Consider the following 23,504-nt stretch of genomic DNA (forward strand, 5'->3'; position numbering starts at 1 on the left):
CTTCCAGATCTACGCCATGATACCCATCCTAAGTTAAGATGCCCCTTTTTTATATAAACAACTTAGTCAAATTTGTGCTGCTTATATATTCAGGAGCTTGGGATCATCCACTAGAGCAGAATCAATATACTAGGGGCTGCACCCTTAGAGAATGATGACTCTTCCTCTCCCAACATTCAATTGCCAACAGTTCCTTAGGTTGTTGTGAAAGTTTGTGAATGCCTCCTCATCCATGGTAGAATGGTTTCTTACTTATTCATGTGCAGACCTTCTGCAGGCAAACATATCTACTGTTGAGTTCACAAAATCTGGGTCCAGTTGTGTCCAGAAGACACTGTTTCCAAGCAGTCCTCCCCAATATCTGGCTCTTAAAATCTACCTTCCTTCTCTTCTGTCATGATCCGTGAGAATTGAAGAATAGTGGTACGATATGATATTCCATTTATGACTAAGTACTCTGGGACAATAATATTGTATTAATAAAACACGGATTGGCCAATAGCCAAGCAGGATGTATAGGCGGGGAAAATCATGTATATTTCCATATATGTATTACATAAGTCATTATATATGCACACACACACATATATATATATATAGATATAGATATATATATATGTATATCCTCAGTAACTATGGAGCTTAAATTTATTTGATGTCAGAGCAACATGGCAAACATGGATATCAAAGAACAACTTAAAAGGAGATTTCTGAACTCCCCCGTTGGACAGGGAAACAAAAGACAAAGGTGGGAAGGTAGGCATGATCATAGAATGCGTATATGTTGATGCTAAGCAAAATGATTTTTACTGGTAAGTTGTGGAAAGGCAACTGAAGTCCAGAGATACGGAGTGACATTTCCAAAGTCAGGTAGGCTGACAGCAGAATTGATGATCATAAGTATGAAGTAGTAAGCAACAAAGAAGTAAGTAGAATATGGATCAATAACAGTGCTCCACTTCTCCCTCTAACCATTTCTAGTAACATTCAAGGCTACTAGGAAAAGCAAAGTATCTATCTTTTAAGGCAATAAGCTGGGAGCTTCTTGTGGGTAGCCTCCATATCTACACCTAAGGTTTAAAAGTTAAATACAATCATAGTCTCACTATCTCCAGGATATTCAGGTGTTTTTATCTTGAGAAATGTTGTATCTCCACATGTAGTTCATATAGTTCAGAATGTAGAAAAATACCATTCTTAGCTGATACATGTCCTGATTCATAGAACTGCAATATACATATATACATATGTGTGTATGTATGTATATTATTATTAACTGTCTGGAGAAATATTGTCAAATGATTAACGAGTGAAATAGATAACCATCAACCAGCACACCAAGGTTATTTATAGGAGAGTGACCAGATGTTCTGAGAAGGATCCTTGAAATATGTCAAAAAGGACATGCTGATGGGTAGTGTGATCATCTCCTCCTTTGTGAAGAGCTTTGACACTAGAACAAATAAGGAATGCAATTTCATGTTATTTTCACTGATGAAATATGAATTACTATAGACAAGGTCAAGACATAACCCTTTTCAATTTTTCCTCTCCCCACATATTTTCACATCATTTATAAAACTATGTGTCTGAAGGCTGGGAACTCTAAGTTTTAAGAAATAAGCAGGCAATAATTTAATAAAATAAATCATTATAAATCTTGGACACCACTCTTAATCATTTGAATTAATTTAAAACTATTCACTTTTGTACAAAATGTACTTCCTAAGGTACATGATTTTCCTGATTTCTTTTAAATGGAGGTTTCTCTCCTGCCATCCAGTTCCTGAATCAATACTCAGAGGCTTATCTTAGTTATAAAAGTTTGGCTGATGGCTCAGGCTTATTACTTTTTAGCTCTTACATTTAAATTAACCCATATTATTTTAGCCCATATTTTTTATCTGTGCCACATAGTTTGTGGCTTGTTATCTCTTTTTTGACATGTCTTAATTCTGCACAGTTGGTTGGAATCTCCAAGACTCCTTCCTTCTCCTCTATCTTTGTTTGGATTTCCTACCTGGCCCTATCCTGCCTTGTCATAGGCCAAACCAGCTTTATTTACCAACCAATGATAGCAATACATATTCACAGCATATAAGATGATATCCCACATCAATTTCTAGGCTTAACTGAGAGATGACAAGTGAATATGATTGACACCTGAATAATGTTAATAAATAATCTTACCAAGCTCACTAGATCAGCAATCAACTAAAATAAAGCACACACATACATATATCCATATATCCATATATGATAAAGCACACACACATACATACATATATATATTATATGTATATTCATTCTTCCAGTTTCTCTCCTCTAGAAAGCACCTGCTTAATATACCCACCTTGAACCAACTGTTTTCCATATTATTACTTTGCTACTTTTGAAATTAATTCAAATAATGAATAGTGATATCCCAAACTTAAGCTGAGTTTTTTGAACTGAATGCTTGCTTATTTCATAAGCATCTCTTAAGTCATGATGTAGGAGATGGCTAATGTACTACGTGCTTGGACAAATGCCTTCCTGCCTTTGAAGTCTTTCAAGCTGGAAGGTTCACACCTCTGGAGAAACTTGTCCACAGTCTATCATATAAGAACAGAGCTACATATCATTGTCATTAAAGGTATTTCCTTGGTTTACACATAAGGCTGATTATTTTTTTAGAGATGTTAAAACATCTGCTAATGTCTAAATCTCCCATTGCTTTTTGGGTTGCTTGTTTGGTTATCTACTACTTAGATTAAAGATACCAGACTGCTTTCCAGTTTACTCCCAGATATAATTTAAGGGCTGATGCTAATCTGTAAAAGCATGTGAGATTTGGAGCGTTGGCAACCCTAAAGCCAGCTCTCCCCACAGCATACTGTCTTGACGGTTGATGTAAGCCAATGAGCATTGAATTTTACCTCCTGCAAACTGGCAATTCCTAACTGATTAACATCAACTCTGGAGTTGGCTTCTGCCCTTGGCATGATGAAGCCAATGTCTGCTCTCCTTAAGGCCACCATCTTGAGTACTCTGACATCATTAAACACGGTGCTGTGGGAGATGTTTTCTGTATGTGACAGTAGAGATTCCTCACTACAAAAGCCTGCATTCACCACTACAAAGAAAACGGACTTTTTAAAAAGAATAATTGAGTTGGCAATACAAACCTAAGACCTTAGTTGAAAAGAGTAAGGATTGTTTTCAGAATTTTTTCATTAGAAAAGACTGATAAATATCTTTAAATACAATAGAGAGGTAGTTAATGTATTAATGTATTAATGTAAAAGAAGGTTAGCCTTCTTTTGGTGCTCCAAGTCTGACAACGGCAGCATTTGATGAACTTTTCTTTGTGTTAAATAGTTTACACAATAGAACAAATTTTGGAAAATATGAAATAATTCTGAAGTGCATTCAAAGTAACCAAACACTTTTCTGCTTAAGTTTCATTTAAAAATATTCAAAATATCCAAAGTTAGTTTCAATCCTGACGAGTTTTAATATAGATCAAGTGTTTTAAAATATTTATGATATAGAAAATGATTCCATCTGGGCAGGAATTTATTACTGGGACATCATACCAATTTGAAGTGAAGCCACTGTGAGATTAATTTCTTCTCTACTGTTAGACTGTAATGTGTTCTGACGGCTGCTTTTCTGTAGCTGAAGTGTCCTTATTTGCATGCAATATCCTCTGTTCAATGAAATCATGTCCATCAAGAGGAAATTTGAATGGATTAAGCAACAAACAAAGATTGATTATCAATGTAAATACCAGCCAGGGATTTACTATAAGTAGCAAAATATTGGCAAGGCCAGTTTTGGAATCAGCACTACTTATTTGGAGCTTTCCAGGAGGGAAGGGTGAATTTCAAAAGACCTTCATAATGTTAAAAATAAAAATGGTACAAAAGGGACAGATAAGCTGGCTCAACTGTCTTTCAGGTTTATAACTGAGTAGCACATCAGACACTTGCGTGTGAATTGTATTCTTTTCAGCCATGGCTCAATGCTGACCAGAGGACGCATGATCACAGTAACATGTCCTGGAGGGTGAGTCCCAATGGAAACATTTATGGAATACAAGAAGAACCTGATTAGTTACAGTTTTCTATAATTTAAGCATTCATGATACAAACAAAGAGTTTCACAGTTGAGTGCTAATTCCGTTGGGATTCTTTTTTTGGTAACGACTATTTAATAGAGAAGCCATAGACATAAACACAAAACCGTAGAAATCAGTGTAGGCTAGTAACAGCTTCCTTCACAAGATAATAAAGACAAACTATGTTTAAATAAAAACTGAATCAGAAAATAAATGATTAGAAACCATATGATGCTAAATCAATTTTTCACTTTGGGTCTAAAAATCATTTTGTTTTTTCTCTTACTTTCTAAAATATGCATTTATATTTATGTGTATGTGTGTGTACCTACATGCATGCAGACATCTCAGGTATGCTGCACCTCCAGAGATCAGAAGATTTAGGGCATTGAATGCCCTAAAACTTGAGTTACAGAGGCTTGTAAGCTGCCATCTGGGTGCTATGCACCAATCTTGGGTCCACGGCCAAGCACAAGTGTTCTTAACTGCAGAACCCTCTCTTCATTCTCCAGTTTACTCCTTCAAGAACTGTGTTGCCATTAGCTGGATACACATTAGCTTGTCTTCTGTTGTTCCTAACTAGCCATTACAAAAACATTGAAGGCCGCATAGAGATGCTGGTCAAGAATGGGGTCTAGCTGTTGTTATCTCTCTGTTAATATGATCTTCAATGAGCCAAACAGAAAGTTTCAGAAGGGGTTGAATTTTGGGAGATTGGAAGGAACTAAAGGAGACTCTTTTCCTGTGTGATCTATATTGCAAATGATTTCAAGTCATTGTGAAAACTATCAAGACATTCCCCGACAAAGGGTGACAATTCCCCAGTGTAAACACTTTAGCAAGAGTTCTGAAATCCTGTTCTACAATAGGGATGGAAGTAATTTTATATGCAAGCAGAGAAAGTACTTTGAGGGGCAAATTAAAGTGGGATTTAGACAGAGAAGGAGACTAGTATTAAAAGATTGTGTTGCTTAAAATCTAGAATGTTCTATATTCACACAGAACTGTACTATTGTAAGGTGTATCTGCTACACAAACATCAACCTTCTTAGTTTCAGTCCTCAAGAGGAAAAAGTCAAAGTTATTTGGAAATATTCCATCACCTGGGAATTATAGAAAATCAAATGTTTCAAGGTAGTTGATGAAAGACTGCAGAAGAAAAATCAGTATTCAGTGCTGATTAATGGATACTTTTCATTTTTCTTCTTTCTTTTTCTTTTTCTTTTTTTTACCTGCAGCATCTACTATTAAATGAATTATAAATGGTCTCAAGTAATGTTCAGTTCCCTCAACAGCAGTGAGACTGCTTTGGAAGTTACTGCTATGACACGAATGAGGGGCATATGAGAGAGGTTTACACAGTGGTTCTGGGAATGCAATGTGAGAGACTGTGCAGCCGCTGAGAAGGAGGGACTGCATAAGATCCTTGGACCATTATGGCTCTTGACATCCAAAAAACTTAAGGCAGCTCCTTTGACACTGAGTTATTTTTGAGTGAGACTGACTTCTGGCTTCCAGCATGTGATCTCTTCTTTCCAAAGGTTACTGTCATTGTGGTACAACCTCCACCAGGGACCAAATCACAGAAGTGCTATAGCTTGGAAATTCAGTCTATAAAGCTGTAAGCGAATATACCTCTCTTTTCTGAAACTAGCCTGCCTCTGGTATTTTGCAATGGAAATGAAAAATGAATCAATATGGGCATCTGGTATATCTGTCTAGGCATCAGAACCATAGATAGAACAATTGTTTGAAGTTTGCCTGCATCAGTTATGTGTTCCCTCAGTGCTCCTTTAATTTCAGATTTTATAAGGACAAAGAAAAGTAAGGGATGCATAGGAAACTCGGAGTACAACTCAATACACACAATTTGCTGGCAAGTCAGCATCAACAAAATGGTAAAATATGCTTTTTGTATATTCATCCAACTAAAAATGCCAGGCTGTGTTACTGGAATGGTAAGAACTTGGGTTATACTCTGGCGGACTCATCCCTCTTTGCTTGTCAGTCAGCGTTATGGGCAGTTGTATGTCTCAAAACATGCACCTTCTCCTTTCACTGATTTTGTTTTTGTAAGGCAACCTTGATCCTTCTCTGAACTTACGGGCCTGTTGGAAAGATTTTAATGGCCAACATTACATCTCTCACATGGAAAAACTACCCAGTGACTTCTTTGCTCGTTATTCACTGTTCTGCCTGTGAAAAATAGCTTCAGATTTCTTGTGCATGTCAAGCATGACTCTTTGTATGTGTCAATCAGTTAAATCAAAATACTAGCAAGTAGAAGAATTGAGTGTTTAAGAAATGGGGAATACAGGTTTTTCAGTAGAAAGAGAATAGAAAAATGGTAGAATTATAGATTTAATAATCTCTTTCTACCTCTTATTAATTATAAATTATACAGAGAGACACCTTTATATTTATGAACTACTGTTTGGGAAAATATAATTCCCACTTCATGTTGCAATTTGAATTGGTAGACTCAGAAGGCAGAATAAGGCCTATTTAGCTTTGCTCTGTCTCTTAAAACTATGAACTCCATACTTTGAACATTACAAAAGGAAACTTCACCTTTGTTATTAATTTTAACATTTTATGAGTGATATTCTTTATTTTTAGACAAGGCTAGCCCCAAAGTGTGATCTTTTTTGCTTTAGCCTTCTGGGTGCTATATGACGGGAACATGTCACCAATCATATCTGACTTAGTTTTAAACACTTACATGGTACCTAACATCAGAGCCCCGATTCTCTATTTAGAGTATCATTTTAAGTAAAACACACTTAAATATAAAAATAATTTGCAAGTCAAAGATAGTTTTCTGAGGGGTACATGTACAGTAGAGTACCTATTAGTATTAAATTTCATGTTCAGAAGAAAAGTTATATTATAAAATGCAATTAAACTAACATTTTCCCTCAAAGTTTGGGTATTAAACATGTTCCACTTCAAAATACATTATCTGGAATAGTGACTTTTAACATTGTTTATTCCTAAGTGTTCTTGGACGTGTTCCTAACTTCTGTGGGCATCAGCCTTCCTATTTTCGGAAAGAAAATGATTGCAAAGATAAACTATGAAACGCCTTAGAAATCTTAAAAGTTTATGTTTCTAAGTTTATGCTGAACATGGTGTCCTAAGACTGAATTGTTAGGAAAGCAGATTTATTAGCTGGTGTAAGTTCTTCAACTGATATATGAAGTATGAAGAGTGAAGGCACCAAGGTGGTGGGAGAAAACTGCTGTAGGCTTTCTCTGACAAAAAGTCAGATGTTTTAGCTACCTAACCTAAACGTGGACCCAAGGACATCTGAAGGTTTGTTTCCAAAGATGGTAGGAGTTTGCACTCTTTACATGTTTTGCAGAGAAAACGACAATGCTTTGGGGATAAAAATCACAAAGTCATATAACTGCTAGCCTACCAATGGGAACACAGGAAGGTCAGGTCTGCTAGCATGCTCTCTAATAAATTAACTATCATAACAATTATTCTCAGGTCTGATGAGGTAGCTCAGTAGTTAAAGGCATCTGGTGCCAAGTCTGATGAACTGAGTTCAATAACGACCCATGTGATGGAGGAGAAGAACCAACTCTATATGTTATCCACTGCACATGTGCATGTGTAAACACAAACATACACATAAATATAATTTAAAAACAAACTAGCTTTTCTGTCTGCCTTCTCTATTCTCAACAGTTGAAGCTAGAATCAGCTTCAAGGTTGCCAATAAATTGATATTAGATGATAAATTCTTGGCAGTTGTGTTGGTTAACTTCCATGAATTTCCATTAAGTGAGGGCTGTGGTCTTGTAGATGACATTTGAAGGCACCTTCTAGTTGTTGTTGATGGAAGCAAATGACCATCACTGATACTGTTGGAGGTATAAATGATTCTTGGGGAATGACTGCCCGAATTAAGGGGCTAAGAAATCCTGTAGGGCAATGTCTTCTGTAATCGAAAGTTTTGAAAGTCCTTCATCACAGATCCCCTTTGTTTCAGCTTTGTGCTATATCTCACAGCATTGCGCCTGATTTGAGGAAACACTTGCCTGGAGTTTATTGACATAAAAGCCAGGTAAGTTTTCACTAACATCACTTGGAGGTCATTATTATTCTAAGTGTATGAGTTCAGAGAGGAAATAATTTAGAAGCTATGAATCTTGAGAGCACTTAGGGTAATGTCAAGCTATTGAGGGAAAGCCCAGGGAATTCAATAGTAAAAATTCCCTTGATAATGAAGATTTATTTTCAAAATCTCAAGATGATTATTTCCTAGTCATTTATTTCTTTTTCTGAGAGCTCTTTGTTCAGTTCCATAAGCCACTTTTAAAGTGATGCTCAGTTCAAAATTTATTTCATGTATGTGTATACTAGCGGACCGTGTGTGTAGGAACCCAAAGAGGTCAGAAGAGGCATTGGATCCCTTTGAACTGGAGTTAGAGATGGCTGTGAGCCATCATGTGGGTGCAGCAAATCAAGTCTTGGTTCTCTCTGTGAATAGTAATCTTGTTTAACCACTGAGTCATCACTCCATTGCCTGGTTTTCTGAGTCCTTCATATATCCTAGATATTTCTGTCAGATGTGCTGTGAATTGTTTCCTGTTCAACCCCTTCAGTTCATTCATATTTCTTTTGCAATGTGAATTTTCTTTTAATTTCATTCAAATTAAACCACTTTGAGATTTCATATTACACCCCATTCATGTGTTTTTGATGGGAGTGCAAATTGGTACAATCACTATGGAAATCAATTTAGTGTTTGCTCCATGAACTAGATAAAGATCTGGCATATGCCCCAGCTATAGCACCCTTAGAATTTTTATAAAAGGCTTTCTCATGTTGCAGAGACACATGTTCATAGCTATTCTATTTATATTAGAATAGAATATACAAATGAGTTAGATGTCTATCAACCATGAATGGACAATGCAACTATGTTACCTATACACAATGGCATTTTATTCACACATAAGGAAAAAAAATGAAATTATTAAATTTGTAGGTCAATTCATGGAACAGCAAAAAATTGTGCTGACTGTGGTATCACAGATCCAAAAAGACAAGCATTGCATGGTCTCACTCTTCTGTGGATCTTAGCCTTACGTCTTTAGATCTCTGGGATTAGCTTGTTGTCCTTGTAGAAGTCAGGAAACTTCAAAGGGAACCATTGGTTAGAAGGGGATGGGTGGCTTTAAGAGAGGGAGTAGATAAGAACACAAGTGAGATGAAGTGGGAAACAGGTATAACGGTAGGTGTCGTGGGGAGGGGACTCTGAGAGTACAGAGGCTAAGAGGCGGGGGACAGGTTTAACTAGCATTAAGGGCATTTCAAAAGTCAAAATTCCATTGAAAAATGGAAGGCTACTATTTTATAAGCTTATGAAAGAGTTGGATTAGGGTTGCCCTACACAGGAATGATGTCCTTTTAGAAGTGATGTTGCCATATATAAAGCCCAGCACTTGGTGTTTATCAAGGGTATCCCCCAAATAACAAAGGCTTACTGTCATTGAGCTTAACCTCCCATTAGAACTTGATGAAAAAGCTTATTGCTGAAGCTACTATATGCACTGGTCACATGATGTAGAGAACTCAAGTTAGTACTCACTGGGAAGCTTGCTCCCTAACTAAGGCTAACTTTCATAGTAGCAGAGGGTGCCATCCAGGCTACTGAGGAGAGAGAGTCACCAATGGCCATATCCATCTCTGAATCTTGTGAATTATAATAATGACCAGTATGATAAAGTACAGCAGTGGGGGTACAATAGTGTCCCAAATGTTATGGGAGCAACATATTGCTTTTTGGCTAAAATTAAAGCCCACCCCACAAAAGGAAACACATGTCTGGACTGTTAGTCTTACCAAGAAGCCAAGAAGAGAATTTACCAAAGACAGTAGTTCTGGTGTTATTGACAGAGAAGCCAAAATTTGGATAGGGATGCATTCAAGGGGTAAAAGTAAGGTAAGGAACAGAGACAGTTTCCCTTTCATCATGATCTATGCTGCTTGTACCTTTTACTTCCACAACATGTATGTGGAACAACTTGGGACTGTCATTTCTCCCCCTCCACTATGCTTATGATATTTCTTGGGATTAAACTTTAAAGTTGTCAGGCTTGGCAGCAAGCACCTTTAGCCCCTGAGCCATCTCTCTGACCCACTAGACCATGTTAATAGGAGAAAACAGATGCAAAAAAAGCCGAGGTTTTCCTAATGGGACAACTCTGTCCTAACATTCCTCCGTGGGGATTTGTCTTTATTCTGCATATTCTGAGCTCATGACAAAGAAGAAAGTCCTTTCACACTATAGAAAATAGCATTTCCCTGAAGAGTCAGAGATGCTGTTCCCCAAAGAATATGCCAGCAGTAACTCTTTTTAACAGAACCACAGTGGCTCCACTGTCATGGTACAGTTTGGCTGAACTGGAAAGCGTGCAGCTGTAATGGAGCCAAATTTATTACACAGAAACATTTATTAGAGCATTTGTTTTGTTTACAAAAAGCAAATGTTTAGTGTGTGTTACATTTAAAAAGTAGCAACAAATGTCAGTGGGATGGGTGGGACTAGAATTGATGTGAAAATATGAATGCCTTTGCAGCTTAAAAACTGGCCAGACTCACGTTTTGAGACTTGGGAGTCCTTGAAGATACTAAGAGCTTGTCAATCACACGGGCATCGTATATGTTATCAGAAGCAAGGGAAGAACTAACATGGGTGAACTGCCAGTGTTTATGAACGGCTACCGAAGAGCCAAAGGCATTCACAATCACAGTGTGACTTTCAGGGTCTGGCTCCGTAAATTACCATTGATATGTTAAGTGAATGACTTGGTAATTGACCAAAGAAGCCTAAAGAAGCACATGATTGGGCAGGACAATTAAGGAATATATTTTTTGAGAGACTTGACCTTGGAGCAGTAATTTCAGTTCTTTGGAACCCCAAACACATTACTCAGGAGAGCTTTCTGGGAAAGAATTTTTTCCCTTTCATACTTAACAATGAGACGAGGATCCATGAAGTCTATAGGAAGACTTATTGTGCCAGCCCCTTAATAAAATCACCTTAGGATCCATGAGGTCTGTAGGGAGACTTACTGTGCTGGCCTCGTAATAAAATCACCTTAAAACTTGGGGTTCATATCTTCTAGATGAGTCAGCATTGAAGTAAGAAGAAAACCAGTCAAAGTGACAGTAAAGGAGAGGATGAAGTCAGGACAGTTAGACAGATAGGATGGCCACCTCTACAATGTCAAAGGTCAAAGACAATCATGAAGACAGCTTTGGAAGCCCTCAGGACCCATAGAAGGAGGTGCCTGTAGACTAGAAAGGGTCTAATGCTCAAAAGACTTAGGTATCAGGGTTCAGGGCAAGCAGGCAATGCAGAGCCCAGGCTTCCTGATAAGAGTCTAGGATCAGGCTGAGACCCTGGGGTCAAGGTGGGCAAAGAGAACATATCAGAAAACAAAGGAAAGTGACAACGTGATGGCCGTCAGGACTTCAGATGTGACCTTGTGACAGGGAGACAATGGAGACCCAAGCATAGAAGAAGCAATAGCTCAACTTCCTAAGAAAGGCTCACCCTGGAATATGTTGGAAAATAAATACCAACAATTGTATCAGAGGAACCTCATAAAAAAAAAAATCCCAGTGTAAGAAACAAAGAAAATCATGACATATACAAACTGAATGTATTTTGAAGGGAGAGCTAGCACACCATTTTTCTTTATTTGAAAGCTGAAGATAAAAACAAAGATTTTTGGCCTGAGCAAATATGAAGTTGAAGTCTCTGTTTATTAAGACTAGGGGGTATGATATGAGTTTATTTTGAGATTTGTTAAGCTTAAGCTATTTGCATTTACAATCCAATGAGCAGGCAGCGACAGAGTAAGAGATATTGATCTTTAATTTAAGGGAGAGATCTGAGCTGGAGATTTTGTAGATGAAATTAACGCTGTAACACTCCATGTGACATCACTAGGACAGGAACATAGAAGAAAAGCCACGGCTGAGCAGCCCTGGACTCATTTCTACAAAGCATAGAGAGGCAGAGAGATGAGAGGAATACACAAAGGAGATGGAGAATGGGCTCAGTGGGGGAGTTAGGAAGGAAAATGAAACACTATCTCCACAAGAGTGGGTAGATCCGCTGGGCTGATTGGACCTGGTCGAGTGGGGAAGAGGAAAGCTGAGCTAGGCACCGAAAACATGGAGGATAGTGGGAAAAGCTACTGTGTATGGAACAGTGTATGGAATACCTGGGACAGGGCAAGAGAAAGTACAAGGAGGGATGGAAAATGGAAAAGCAGCCATGAATGTAACTGAACAAACAAGATCCGGGGGTCATAGTATAGAAGGAAATACAAGTAAAGATGTCAACTAAGCTGGAGGATGGAGCTCTTGTAGACAGGGGAGAATAAAGAGAAATAAAGGACTGGAGAAATGGGGCAAGTGACCAGGTGGCAATGAGGGCCTCTATCGAGTCAGTAGGTACATTTTCCCTAACCCCGTTCAGCTGAGGACTTTGACAGACAGAGCTGGTGTTCTGGGTTTGACTGATTACGTACACTGACATAAGAGTAAATCACGGGAGTTTGGAAGAATTTCAGTGATTGTTGGTAACTAAAACTTGCATGGAAAAAAATAACCATAAGAGGCTACATTGGGATAGTGAGACCCTGACTAAGATAACTCAGTTATGTGCCCTCAGAGGGTGATCTCATGAAGAGGGGAACATCTAAGTGTCATAATAGACGTAAACCAGAAAGACAGGATGTCGTCCCTGCCAATGTGATCTTCAGGTTGTTTATGGTGGGCTTGAGAGACAGGTCTGGGGGATGTTGATGAGCTTACGCAGCTAAGATGGGGGAGGTAAAATGAATGAGGTTATGGATTTAGAGATTAGAGAATTGAAAGTATTATTGAAATGTGTTGAAATCACTGGTGTGAGCAAGTGTGAGTTTGGAGAGTATGTGCACACAATGACCTAAGCACTTGAACTCTTCATAGACTTATAGGAAAAATCTCCAGTGTTTACAAATAACTACCCACAAGAAAGGACAGGAGAATTTTCATATGATGATGTGGAGGCCCTACTGGAACAAAATAAATACTTCAGAAGGTTTTCTAAAATGGCTACTTTTGGTCATCTCAGTAATATCTATGTCAGTAGAGTGACTTAGATAATGACAGTAACAAAAATGAGAATTAGGAGATTTAGGAAAGATTGATATAAATACATACTCAAAGATTTTTTTTTAATGAAAGGAAGCCAAATAGAACAAGAAGTACAAGAAAATATTTGGCCAAAGTATTTATAAGAGAGTTGACACAGAATATTTTTGGAAATTTAAGCTGGACATTTGTACACCAAGAGACTTGTTGGGACACTGTCTTAGTAAAAACTTAGTAACAAGTCTCAGTGTGTACAGACATTCTACATGGAAGTCTGAGAAGCATGATTGGTAAGGAGTTGGATGTGCTTTATCTCTAGTAGTAAGAGCCTAAGTAAATCAAGCTATAAAGGTGGAATGCATCTCCAGGGGTGTTCCAAACTGGGACAAGAAGACCAGGCATTCATATACCAAACTGGATGTACACTGTTCCACTGCTGCTTCTGTCCTCCTATTCCATCCCAAGATGGTAGTATCTAATGAGGCATGATTAATAAAAACTCAGAGAGAGAAATCGGGGTTCAACCTGAAGATCTGAAAAGCAAAACAGCCAGCCACTGGCTCTCACCTTGATCTCAGTCCAAAATGGTGATCCTGCCTTCAGGAATCTAAGAGTGATACTGTGTGAGAGCTGTCGCCTCCAGTCTTACAATCCTCTCTAGGTCTGGAATTAAAGGCATGCCTTACTGGGATTAAAGGCACGCCTTGCCCAGTTTCTGTAGCAGGTAGTGTGGCTACTAGGATTACAGGTGTGTGTTTCCACTGCATGGTAGTAAGGCTGACCAGTGGGGCTGTTTTACTCTCTGATATTCAGGAAAGCTTTATTTATTAAAATAATTGAAGTGCCATTACAAGCTAGTGATTGCCCACCTTCAGTTTTCCATCGTCCTTCACCATTGATCGGATATCTCTACTAGCCACTCATTTCATGGCCCTTGTCATCAGTCTTCCCCCCACACAGTAAACAGCGGAGTGCTGACTGGCCGGTAGCCAGGCAGGAAGTATAGGCGGGACACCAAACTGAGAATGCTGGGAGAAAGAAGGAAAGAGTTGGTGGAGTCGCCAAAAGACACAGAGGGAGCAAGACATGTTGGGGAACAGATAAAGCAATGAGCCACATGGCAATCCACAGATTAATAGACATGGTTCTCTGTGAAAGTGTCAGCACCCTGTGTTTCTGTCAACCGGGGACAAGTGTTACAGTGGTGTTGAAAGGGCAGACCATGGTTCTAAGGCAGCGGTTTTCATCTACATCCACCAGTTACTGAGAAAGTCAGAAAGAAAACAAACTCAGTCCTGGGCTATAGACACTACTGAAGCTGAAGATTGCTAAGCAGCCAATTCATTCCAGTTGCATTGTGAATTCATTGTGAATTCCAGTTCACAATGGACTGGAATTGCCATGTTTTGCCCTCCCCCTGGCTGAGGAGTTGGCTAGGGCTTCTATAGGAGTTTGCAAAGCTACTCTTTAACAGCTGGGCCATGGAAGACAACTCCCACTGTGACTCTTTTCATTAGACCTTCTTGCTGGGCCAGCAAGAACAATCTGTCTGGTTGGGTGGGACCGTGGCAGAACCAGGCAGAGATGATTAGTATGCCCTCCCATCTCTGTATCTTCGGAGCTTGAACACCACAGTAGTTGCCTGTTCGGGGAGTTAATTAGGGAGTACCAACAGCCCTCTCTTCCCTGGCATTATCAACTGTCTACATCAGATCTCAGAGTGTAGCTGCATCTCTTGATGGAGCACCTCTTCCTGCTTCCGCTCTAAGCCATTTCCTTCTTCCTTTTTCCAGCTCAGTGATTCTGTTGTTATTGTACTTTCTTTCTGTTGGTTTTATCCCTATCAACCTCGAAGCATCGCCGAGCAGAGTCCATAAAAACAAACAATCCCTGTCCCCTCCCCATTTGTCTAGTCCATGCCACTCAGCCCAAGTGGCTTGTTATAGCTTCCCAGACAGCTAACAATTATCACCTGCTGCCAGATCCTGCCAAATAGTCAGCAGCATTGGACACACTGAGCCACTTCCTCCTTCTGGGAGTGTTTGTATCTTAACTTTCCTCAGACCCTTATCATGTGTGTTTTCATTCGGCATTATTATTTATTCCTCGGTCTCCTTTGGCAGTTATTTCTCCTCTGTGGAATGAAATGCTGACATATGTCACATTCTACAATATTTATACTTTTCTTCCTAATTTCCACCATCCAGGTCTATGTGATTAATATCTCTTATAGGCTAAAGACTCATAAATCAATATACCCAGTGCTGTTTTATTCCCTGATACCAGAGTCATTAACACAAATGATGGCATGTGTCTGAGTTTGATGTGTACAACATAGATTTCTGAATGCCAGTATCCCCTTTCAAATAGTTATCCGCACATGTCTCTCCTTCACCCTCCTAATCATGCAATATATTCTTGACCAGGTATATCCTGGCTCCCAATCCTAACTGTCCTCTTTTCATAAGCTATAGTCTGATGAGTTCATTAGAACTGTCTCCAAAATACACATGGAGTCTGAGTGCTTTCCCTTACTCAGCTATTCATGGTGCACAGATCAAAGCCAACTTTGACTCATCTATTCGAGTGCAGAGAGCTATGAACATGTCTTTGCTGTCCTAAGAGCCTGTACCTTTTCCATGCATATAACAGTTTCAAATATCAATCAGGTCAAATCATACCCTTACTTAAAAATTCCCCCACAATTTATTATAAGAACAATTCAGAGTAATTAAGATCAGAACACCTTATATAATCTGACCTTTGATCTATTTTCACAAACCTATGAAGGATCTACTCACATGCTGGGTGCAGTAATTCAGTTTTCTTAATTTATTCTTCCCTTACATCATGTGACCTTGTAAGGCATAAAAATGGTCACACACATTTGTTTATGATGCATGTGGAGATGTTAGGTGTGTTTGTGATATTTGCTGCAGTTTCTTTGGATCTTCTGAACATCACGACTGACACATGATCTGGGCTGGCCTCTTAGCCTAGACTGTAGAAGGACTTGCAGTGAAGTATGAACCAAAGCTGATTTCTGGTACCAAAACTCTCCCACCAAAACAGTTGACCATAGCAGCTTGGAAAGGACAAAGCGTGCACCCCATTTATGTCTGGTGCTTGCCAAAGGTCAAAAGAGAGTATCAGAACCCCTGGAACTAGAATTACAGATGGCCATGAGCTGCTAGGTAGGTGCACAGAGCTTAGCCTAGGTCTTCTGCAGGAGCAACAAATGCTCTTAACCACTAAGTCAACTCTCAGTGCCCACATTTTATGTTTTGACATGGGGTCTCTGACTGAACATGGAGTTCAATAGTCCATATGGTTCAGCTTCTGGGCTAGTGTCCCCATGTCAGCCCTTGTACCCCAGCTTTGGAGTCCAGAGGTACCACTGGGCTAGTTTGTGCATCAGTGCCGGGGATCTAACTCAGGGTCTCATACAGGGGCCTCCTGCATTTTGATAGCTAAGTCGTCTGCACAGCCTCAAAAACTAGTATGTTCTGTGCTGACTTTCAGTAGTTGTTTCTTTTAAACAGAGGTTCTATCTTTGGGTGATCCCCAAAATGGGTTTCCAAGGTGCATCGGCATCTACTTACCTACAGGGTCTGTGGATGAACCTGGAAGCCAAGGACCAGAAGAAGAGAGGAGACAAACTGGGCACCTGGGGTGACAGCTGCCTTCAGATGGCATTGACAGCCTATCTCCAATGTCAAGTTCAGATTAACCTAAAGCTCCATAGCTTCACCCTCAGAGAACATAGGGACCAAATAAGAATAAATCAAGCTGACATCTAACTTCAACATGATAAATAGTGCATACCTCCTACGAAAGTGCATATTTCAGCTAAAGAGCTGACTTATTAGAATAGCCAACATTATTAGAATAGACTTAGTCTCATAACAAAACCAAAACCAAACCAGAAGCAAAGAATAGCAATCAAAACAGATTTTTTTTTCCTCCTGCCTGAATGTTTTTCTTTTTTGTATCAGGTTCATTCAGGACAAAGCAGTTCTAGTTAGTGCTGCTTTTAAGTATATGAGATAGGACCCCACCAGAGCATAGGTATTCTTTCAGGGGACCCTTCCCTGAAGCTAACTGACTTTCCATCTCCCAGTAGCTATCAAGTGTTAAAGGATCCTCAGATGGGGTGGGACTTTGTGAGCCGCTTCCTCAGTCCATGCTGGAATTCTGTAGACTGAATCTTGTGTAGGTGTTGTGTATGCAGTCACGGCAGCCGTGAGTCTTGTGTGTGATGGCCCTGCCAGGTCCGACAAATACGGCTTCATTGCAGATGTCCAGATCTACCACCATTGGCTCTTCAGTCTTTCTGTCCATCTTGTGGTTATCTCTGAGTCCTGGGGAAGGAGGGATGATGTAGATGTCCCATTTAGAGCCGAGCCCTCCACAGTCTCTTAATCTCTGTACACAGACCACTTGCGGGGCTCTGTGCTAGTTGCCACCTAGAGTACAGAGAAGTTTCTCTGATGAGAGCCAAGAGACACACTAATCTATGGGTATAATGCTGAGAACTTAGGGGTGGTTTTAATATGATATCTACTGAGCAGAACCACAGTACTCTGTTTTCCCTGGGGCCTATGACCCAGCCAGTCTGGGTTTTTCGGCCCAGTAAACAGCATCAGATACATGTTCCTTCCTGTGGAGCAAGCTTTCTCATTCCATTTTATAGTGACATAGAATGTTCACTTAGTCTCTTGTTTCAGGGGTTCGGCCCCTTTAAACAGGCATGGACAGGGAAGACGGAATGCCACACCAGCCACTGTTATTTCTTTGCTCAGCTTTCATCCATTCCTCAAGTGATGGGTGAGTGAGTCCTTGTGTTAGGATCTGGGCTGGAAAGTTGAGTATGTTGGTGAAAAGCACACTGTACTTGTCTCAAGAGGCTTGAAAATTGGTGATGAAAATTTGGGGTTTGGAAACTATGCAGAAACATTGAAATTTCGGGTTGCATACAAACATTTATACAATATCTTAATTTTGAAAAACAGAGTGTATTCACATATGAATATAACTTGATGTTTAACGAGACTAGGACTTTTCGTTTTGATTAACTACTGTTCTCAAGCTTTCACAGTGAGTAGGGCCAACATATATTTGTGTCAACTTCTATTTTCTGAAGAACATTAAACAAGTTTTTCTATTTTATGTACAGTAGGAATTTTACGAATGGGGTTAACCCTGTACACAGTTATAGGAGGTAGCAGAAACTTAAGAACATATACTTTAATTTCAAAGAAACTAGATAAATTTTGTCACCACAATGTGCTTGTCACATGTAGCTTTACCTGGATATCAAAGACCTTGACAGATGACCTGACCCAAAGACGAGGTCATTGACTCCAAGTTGACTAATGACGAAGTCAAGGAACCAATGGGGTTCGGAGGACAGAAGCTGAATATTTCTGGCACTTAACCCCTTGTGGACTCTTGATTGATGTGGGATGCCTTTGTGTATATGTGTTGCTTTTATTGGTTGGTGAATAAAGCTATTTCAGCCAATAGACAGACAGAATTTAGCTACGCAGGAAGTCCAAACAAATATACAAAGGGAGAGAGAGCGTAGGCAGAGTTGAGGAGATACCGTGTAGCCTTTGGGGAAGCAAGGTGTGAGGTAACAAACCACGAGCCCTGTGGTAAAATATAAACTAAAAGAAATGGGCTAATTTATAGCTAGAGGTAGCCAGGAAGAAGCCTAAGCCATTGGTTAACAGTTTTATTCATCAACCAACAAAAACAACACATATTTACAGCACACAGGAGGACATCCCACATCACTGGGTAGCTACAGCTTTGGAGCCTCTGTTTTGTTTCTCACCATTTCCGTACTTCAGGCACTACAACGAGGGATGGAAAGATCTGGGAGCCGACTGAGCAAAACAAATCACAAACTCCGCACCTAACATGGCAGAAGCCTTACTAGCTTTCCTCAGTTATTGTTGCTCTGTCTTCGGCTAAGCTACAAAAATGATAAAGTTCAGACAGTTTCTTAAATGGAGACATTCACCCAAAGTGGAGAGTGGGGATTATCACGTGGGTAGAATGCTCCCCTAGCATGAATGAAGTTCTGGGTTTGATTTCTACTACTGCATAAACCTAGGTATGGAGACCAATGCCTATAACCCCACCACTTTGGCAGGAGGAGGCAGGCTGGTCAGAAGTTCAAAGTCACTCCGAGAATCTGGGAGGACCCAGCTTCTTTGCAGGAAGATAACCCTGAGGTTGATTCTCTTTAAGATGGGCTTTATGTTTTCTCAGAGGATCCGATGGAAAGCCCATGATATAGGTTTTTTAATTTTATTTAGTTAAACAGATATTTGGAGATTACGTATTATTATCCAGATACTAGATATTTTAAAAGTCATTAAAATACCTTTTCAAGGCTTTGGAGTAGGAAACAAGAAATGTTCTCAATACAATATAGAACCACTCCATTCTACCCTAGAATATTTATACGTTTATTATTTTATTTTAAACATGGCACTTGCATGTTAAGTGTAGATTTTAAATTCTACGACATTGTGAGAAATTACCCAGAGAGAATTTGCATGAGGTCAGTTCATCTCACAGGAAGCCTTTAGAAGAAATAGATGATCACTAATCCCCCGGGTTTCTCTTCAAGAATTTCTATTGAATTCATATGTATATGTAAAGATATACAAACCAAATAAGCTTTAATTTAATTTAAGGCATCTGTAAGGAGAAACTGCTGTCCGTTTGTCTCACTACGAAGAAACCTGCCTGATGAACGCTCCGTTCTTCACTGGGACTTTGTAGGTACTTATGGAAAAGGAGTAGAACACGAAGAATTTCCTTTTTCTATTTAATGGAAGGAATACCACAGGGGCATTGAAATAAAAAGCTTTACTAATGCCACGTAAATCTCGAAAGGAGGCAGAAAGGACCAAACAAAGGACGGCATCAACTACAAGAAAAAAAAATATAGAAATGAGGGGAAGAAAAAAACTTAGTGGCTCGGAAGCTTTTTAAAACTTCTGAGCCAGAAAACCTCCTTCGCAGGGCGGGGAATGTCTTTGCTCTCCAGAGACCACTCCCAGCTAAGTTCGCCTCAAGTTTTCCCCACCCCTCCTCCATTCCTCACGTCAGCCCCCAAACCCGGGGAGCCTTTGGAGATTGCCAGCACAGGTACCTGAAGTGTGTCACGACCGGACACTGCTGGCGTGTTTATTTTAAACGCCACATACCCCAAATAGGCCGTGTTTGTAGATAACTCTCCGGGAATTCGAAGGACAACTTGAAGCTCATAGTCTATAAAAGAACAATAGTAAAACGTAGCGCGCCGCACGTTCTCTTTCGCCCAAGGGTTCGCGAGTGGCTCAGCGAGCCGGAGCCCTGGCGGGGGCCGGGAGCTGTAAACGGGAAAAGGCGCGCTGCCCCTTTAAAAGGCCGCGCATCTCCAGGCCGGCCTTCCTCCCCGGGGCTCCAGCTGTGATTGACGCTGGGCGGCGAGAGGAGGCGCCTGGCGCTAACAAAAGTCCGGCCCGCAGGCGAGCAGCGCCGGGCCACAAGTCTCCACTCACTCGGGGCACCGCAACAAGTGGCCGCCGCGCCCTCCCCGGGGAAGCCGCGGACGCACGGGGGTGCAGGGAGGAGGCGGCGAAGCGGGACAGCCCGGGGCAGGCGCGACTCAGCGCGCACGGCTGGGGACCGCGGAGGCGCATGGGGACCCCGCGGCGGAGGAGCGGCGAGCCTAGGGGCGGCACCGGGGCGCGGGCTGTGCGTCGCGCAGCTCCCTCTCGTCTGGAGCACGGATTCTGAGATCCCCCCTCCCCAGTGGCTGTCCCGGACCCAGCCTGCCACCCCGGGGGTGCCAGGAGCGGACCTAGCACTCCCCCTCCCTCCGCGGAGCAGGGCAGTCCCCCGCCCAGATCGGTCCACAGAAAGGGAATGTGCAGCTAACGGTCCGGTCCTGCCCGCTTTCCTCTGCCCCGCCGCCTGGGAGGTGCGCCCCAGCTATGCAGTGTCCAAGGAGACGGCGGGCATGACGGCGACAGGATGGGCGCGAACAATGGCAAACAGTACGGCAGTGAGGGTGAGTGGGCCGAACGTCCCCCGACTCCAGGATCGCGCCCCCTCCCTTTCCTCTAGTTCACAGCTCAGGCGCACCCTACTTTGGTGCCTTTTGGGGTTGTCGTCTTCCCTTTGGGCTCTGCGGGATCAATCTCTGGTTCTTCGAGGATGTCTTTCCTCCACCGGGGTCTCTTAAGCAATTTTCCAGGTTGTCTTTAGGACTGCTCAAGTTGCATTTCTGCTGTGTTTCTTTCTGAACACGTGTGCCTCAGCTTTCCTTCCCTGCGCACCTTGGTGTAGGTGATGGTTTGGCCGAGAATTGAAGTAGTGAAACTTTCCCAGGCCTTTGTGCTTCAGTTCTCAGGACTTCCTCGTACCAGGAAAAAAAAAAAAAAAAAAAAAAAAAAAAAAAACTTCTGGAAGAAGTTAAGCTTCCATTCTTTGCTAACTGCCCTGGTCTGACAGCTCCGTGAAACTAACCACCTATCGGTCCCGTGAGGCACGGAGTGGTTGGGAGCTTTGTCTGGGCTCTCTCGAGGCTCAAGACAGGCAGAGCACCATCTGTTACTAGGGGCTGGAAATTGCACAGAAATATTGCCTGTCAAGTGAGAACTTGGAAGTTGGGGAAACTTTAAACTCCGCCTACTCCTAAAGGGATGATGGATGTGTGGGTTGCCTTCTCAGTCCCGCCTCCCCCGCTTTGCATAATACCGGTAGTGTTTTAACTCCAGTGATTAACGGCATATCCCTGATAGCACACAGCAAAGACATTTTCTGCAGTTCAAGAGTTAAGGACTGTATCTAGTGAACCTGGCTGGAGGGAGTCAAGAGACTGTCTTGGACTTACAGCCTCCCCCTATAGCACAGGCAATGACAAAGAAGGGGGGCAGCCCTTGCAGACTGGTAGGAATGCAGAATAACTAACTACTCTGCATGTGGTGTGAAGCACCCCTTTATCATCCTGTTCGTTTGTCTCTGTGTTCATTTCTGAGCAACTTCGCTAAATTAGAGTGAAAGCAAGTCCTAAAAAATGTAGGCGATTAAAAAAAACCATCCATTTCCAGACCATCATGTTTAGAATTCCATATGTATGTGTGCGTTTCCTACATAAACAGATGTACTTGTGCATATGTATGCACATGTCCTGGGCAGATACATGAGAGAAATATTTTGGAAAAAAAAGTTAGTCTTTTAGATAGCAAGTGTGAAAGTGTCAGAAGAGATTATTGGAGAATTTTGGCCCTTTGCTCTCCAAAGGTATTCAAGTTAATGTTTTTAAAGTGTCTGAACAATGAAGCCAGCTTTGAAGGTGTTCATTAATTGTCAGTGTGCCTGTCAGTCCTGGCTTTGATAGGGAGGAGGGAGCAGGGCCTGAGAAGTGCAAGAGTTTTTCCTCTGCTTCTCCCACTAAACCATGATAGGGTTCCCCTAATCCTCTGTAATGCATTCTTACATCTCAGCATATCGTAGCATACAGTGTGTGGTATATGACGACTTCCGGTCTGAACAGCAGAATTTTCAATCCCTGGGAGAAAAGTGGGGAGAGACAGGGAAACTAATGTTCTCCAGCTGTTACCCGTAAATGCTACCTCTGCATTTTCACTTCGGTTCAAGTCAGATTTTACTGGGATCAGATTTAGATACACTGTAGACTTCTGAGGGGGTGGGGGCTCTTGTGCTCAGCTGATCAGGGGAGACCAATGGGAGTGTTTGTGAGTTTTGGCTGGAGAGCCACACTGTGTTTAGTTTCCATCAAGCCGTTTCAGATGAGTCAAGATTCCTCTGTGATCGACGAGAAAGAAAATAGAGAAACCCAAGTAACGTGACCTCAGACCTCCCCCTCCCTTGTCCTCCTCCCTGTTATTCTGTGTCCCCTTCTAAATAAGTTTCTATATATAATTAGGTATAGTAAATAAATCTGTGTTGTGGCATGATACAAATCTATACAGAGATGCCTCAGAATATGATGGGCCATGTTCCCCATCCAAAGTATCAAATTAAAAAAAAGTGAAAGCTGTCCCTATTAATTTTTACCTGTTATCAAACAAGGCCAAGAATCAAGATAGTTTTCTGGATGGAGTGAGATTTAGAAATAGTATATGTCAAACAAAAGGGGGCCTTATCAATCAGTGTTTATACACAGACTGTGAGGAGTTTGTTCAACTGTATATCAGTGGTGTTT

The 23,504-nt window shown here is 41.0% G+C and overlaps 1 protein-coding gene across 1 annotated transcript in view; it reads left to right on the forward strand.

Annotated features, from left to right (window-relative positions):
- The first annotated feature begins 20,849 nt into the window (after nucleotides 1-20,849).
- The window catches only part of Fbxl7 (F-box and leucine rich repeat protein 7), a 340,289-nt gene continuing 337,634 nt past the window's right edge, over nucleotides 20,850-23,504 (forward strand). Inside the window, exon 1 of the mRNA XM_038322814.2 lies at nucleotides 20,850-21,344. Within this exon, the coding sequence (XP_038178742.1) occupies nucleotides 21,308-21,344 (37 nt within the window). The 5' untranslated portion in view covers nucleotides 20,850-21,307. The remainder of the gene's footprint in view (nucleotides 21,345-23,504) is intronic.

This window comes from Arvicola amphibius, chromosome 3 (genome assembly GCF_903992535.2).
Source record: "Arvicola amphibius chromosome 3, mArvAmp1.2, whole genome shotgun sequence".
Classification (NCBI taxonomy): Eukaryota; Metazoa; Chordata; class Mammalia; order Rodentia; family Cricetidae; genus Arvicola; species Arvicola amphibius.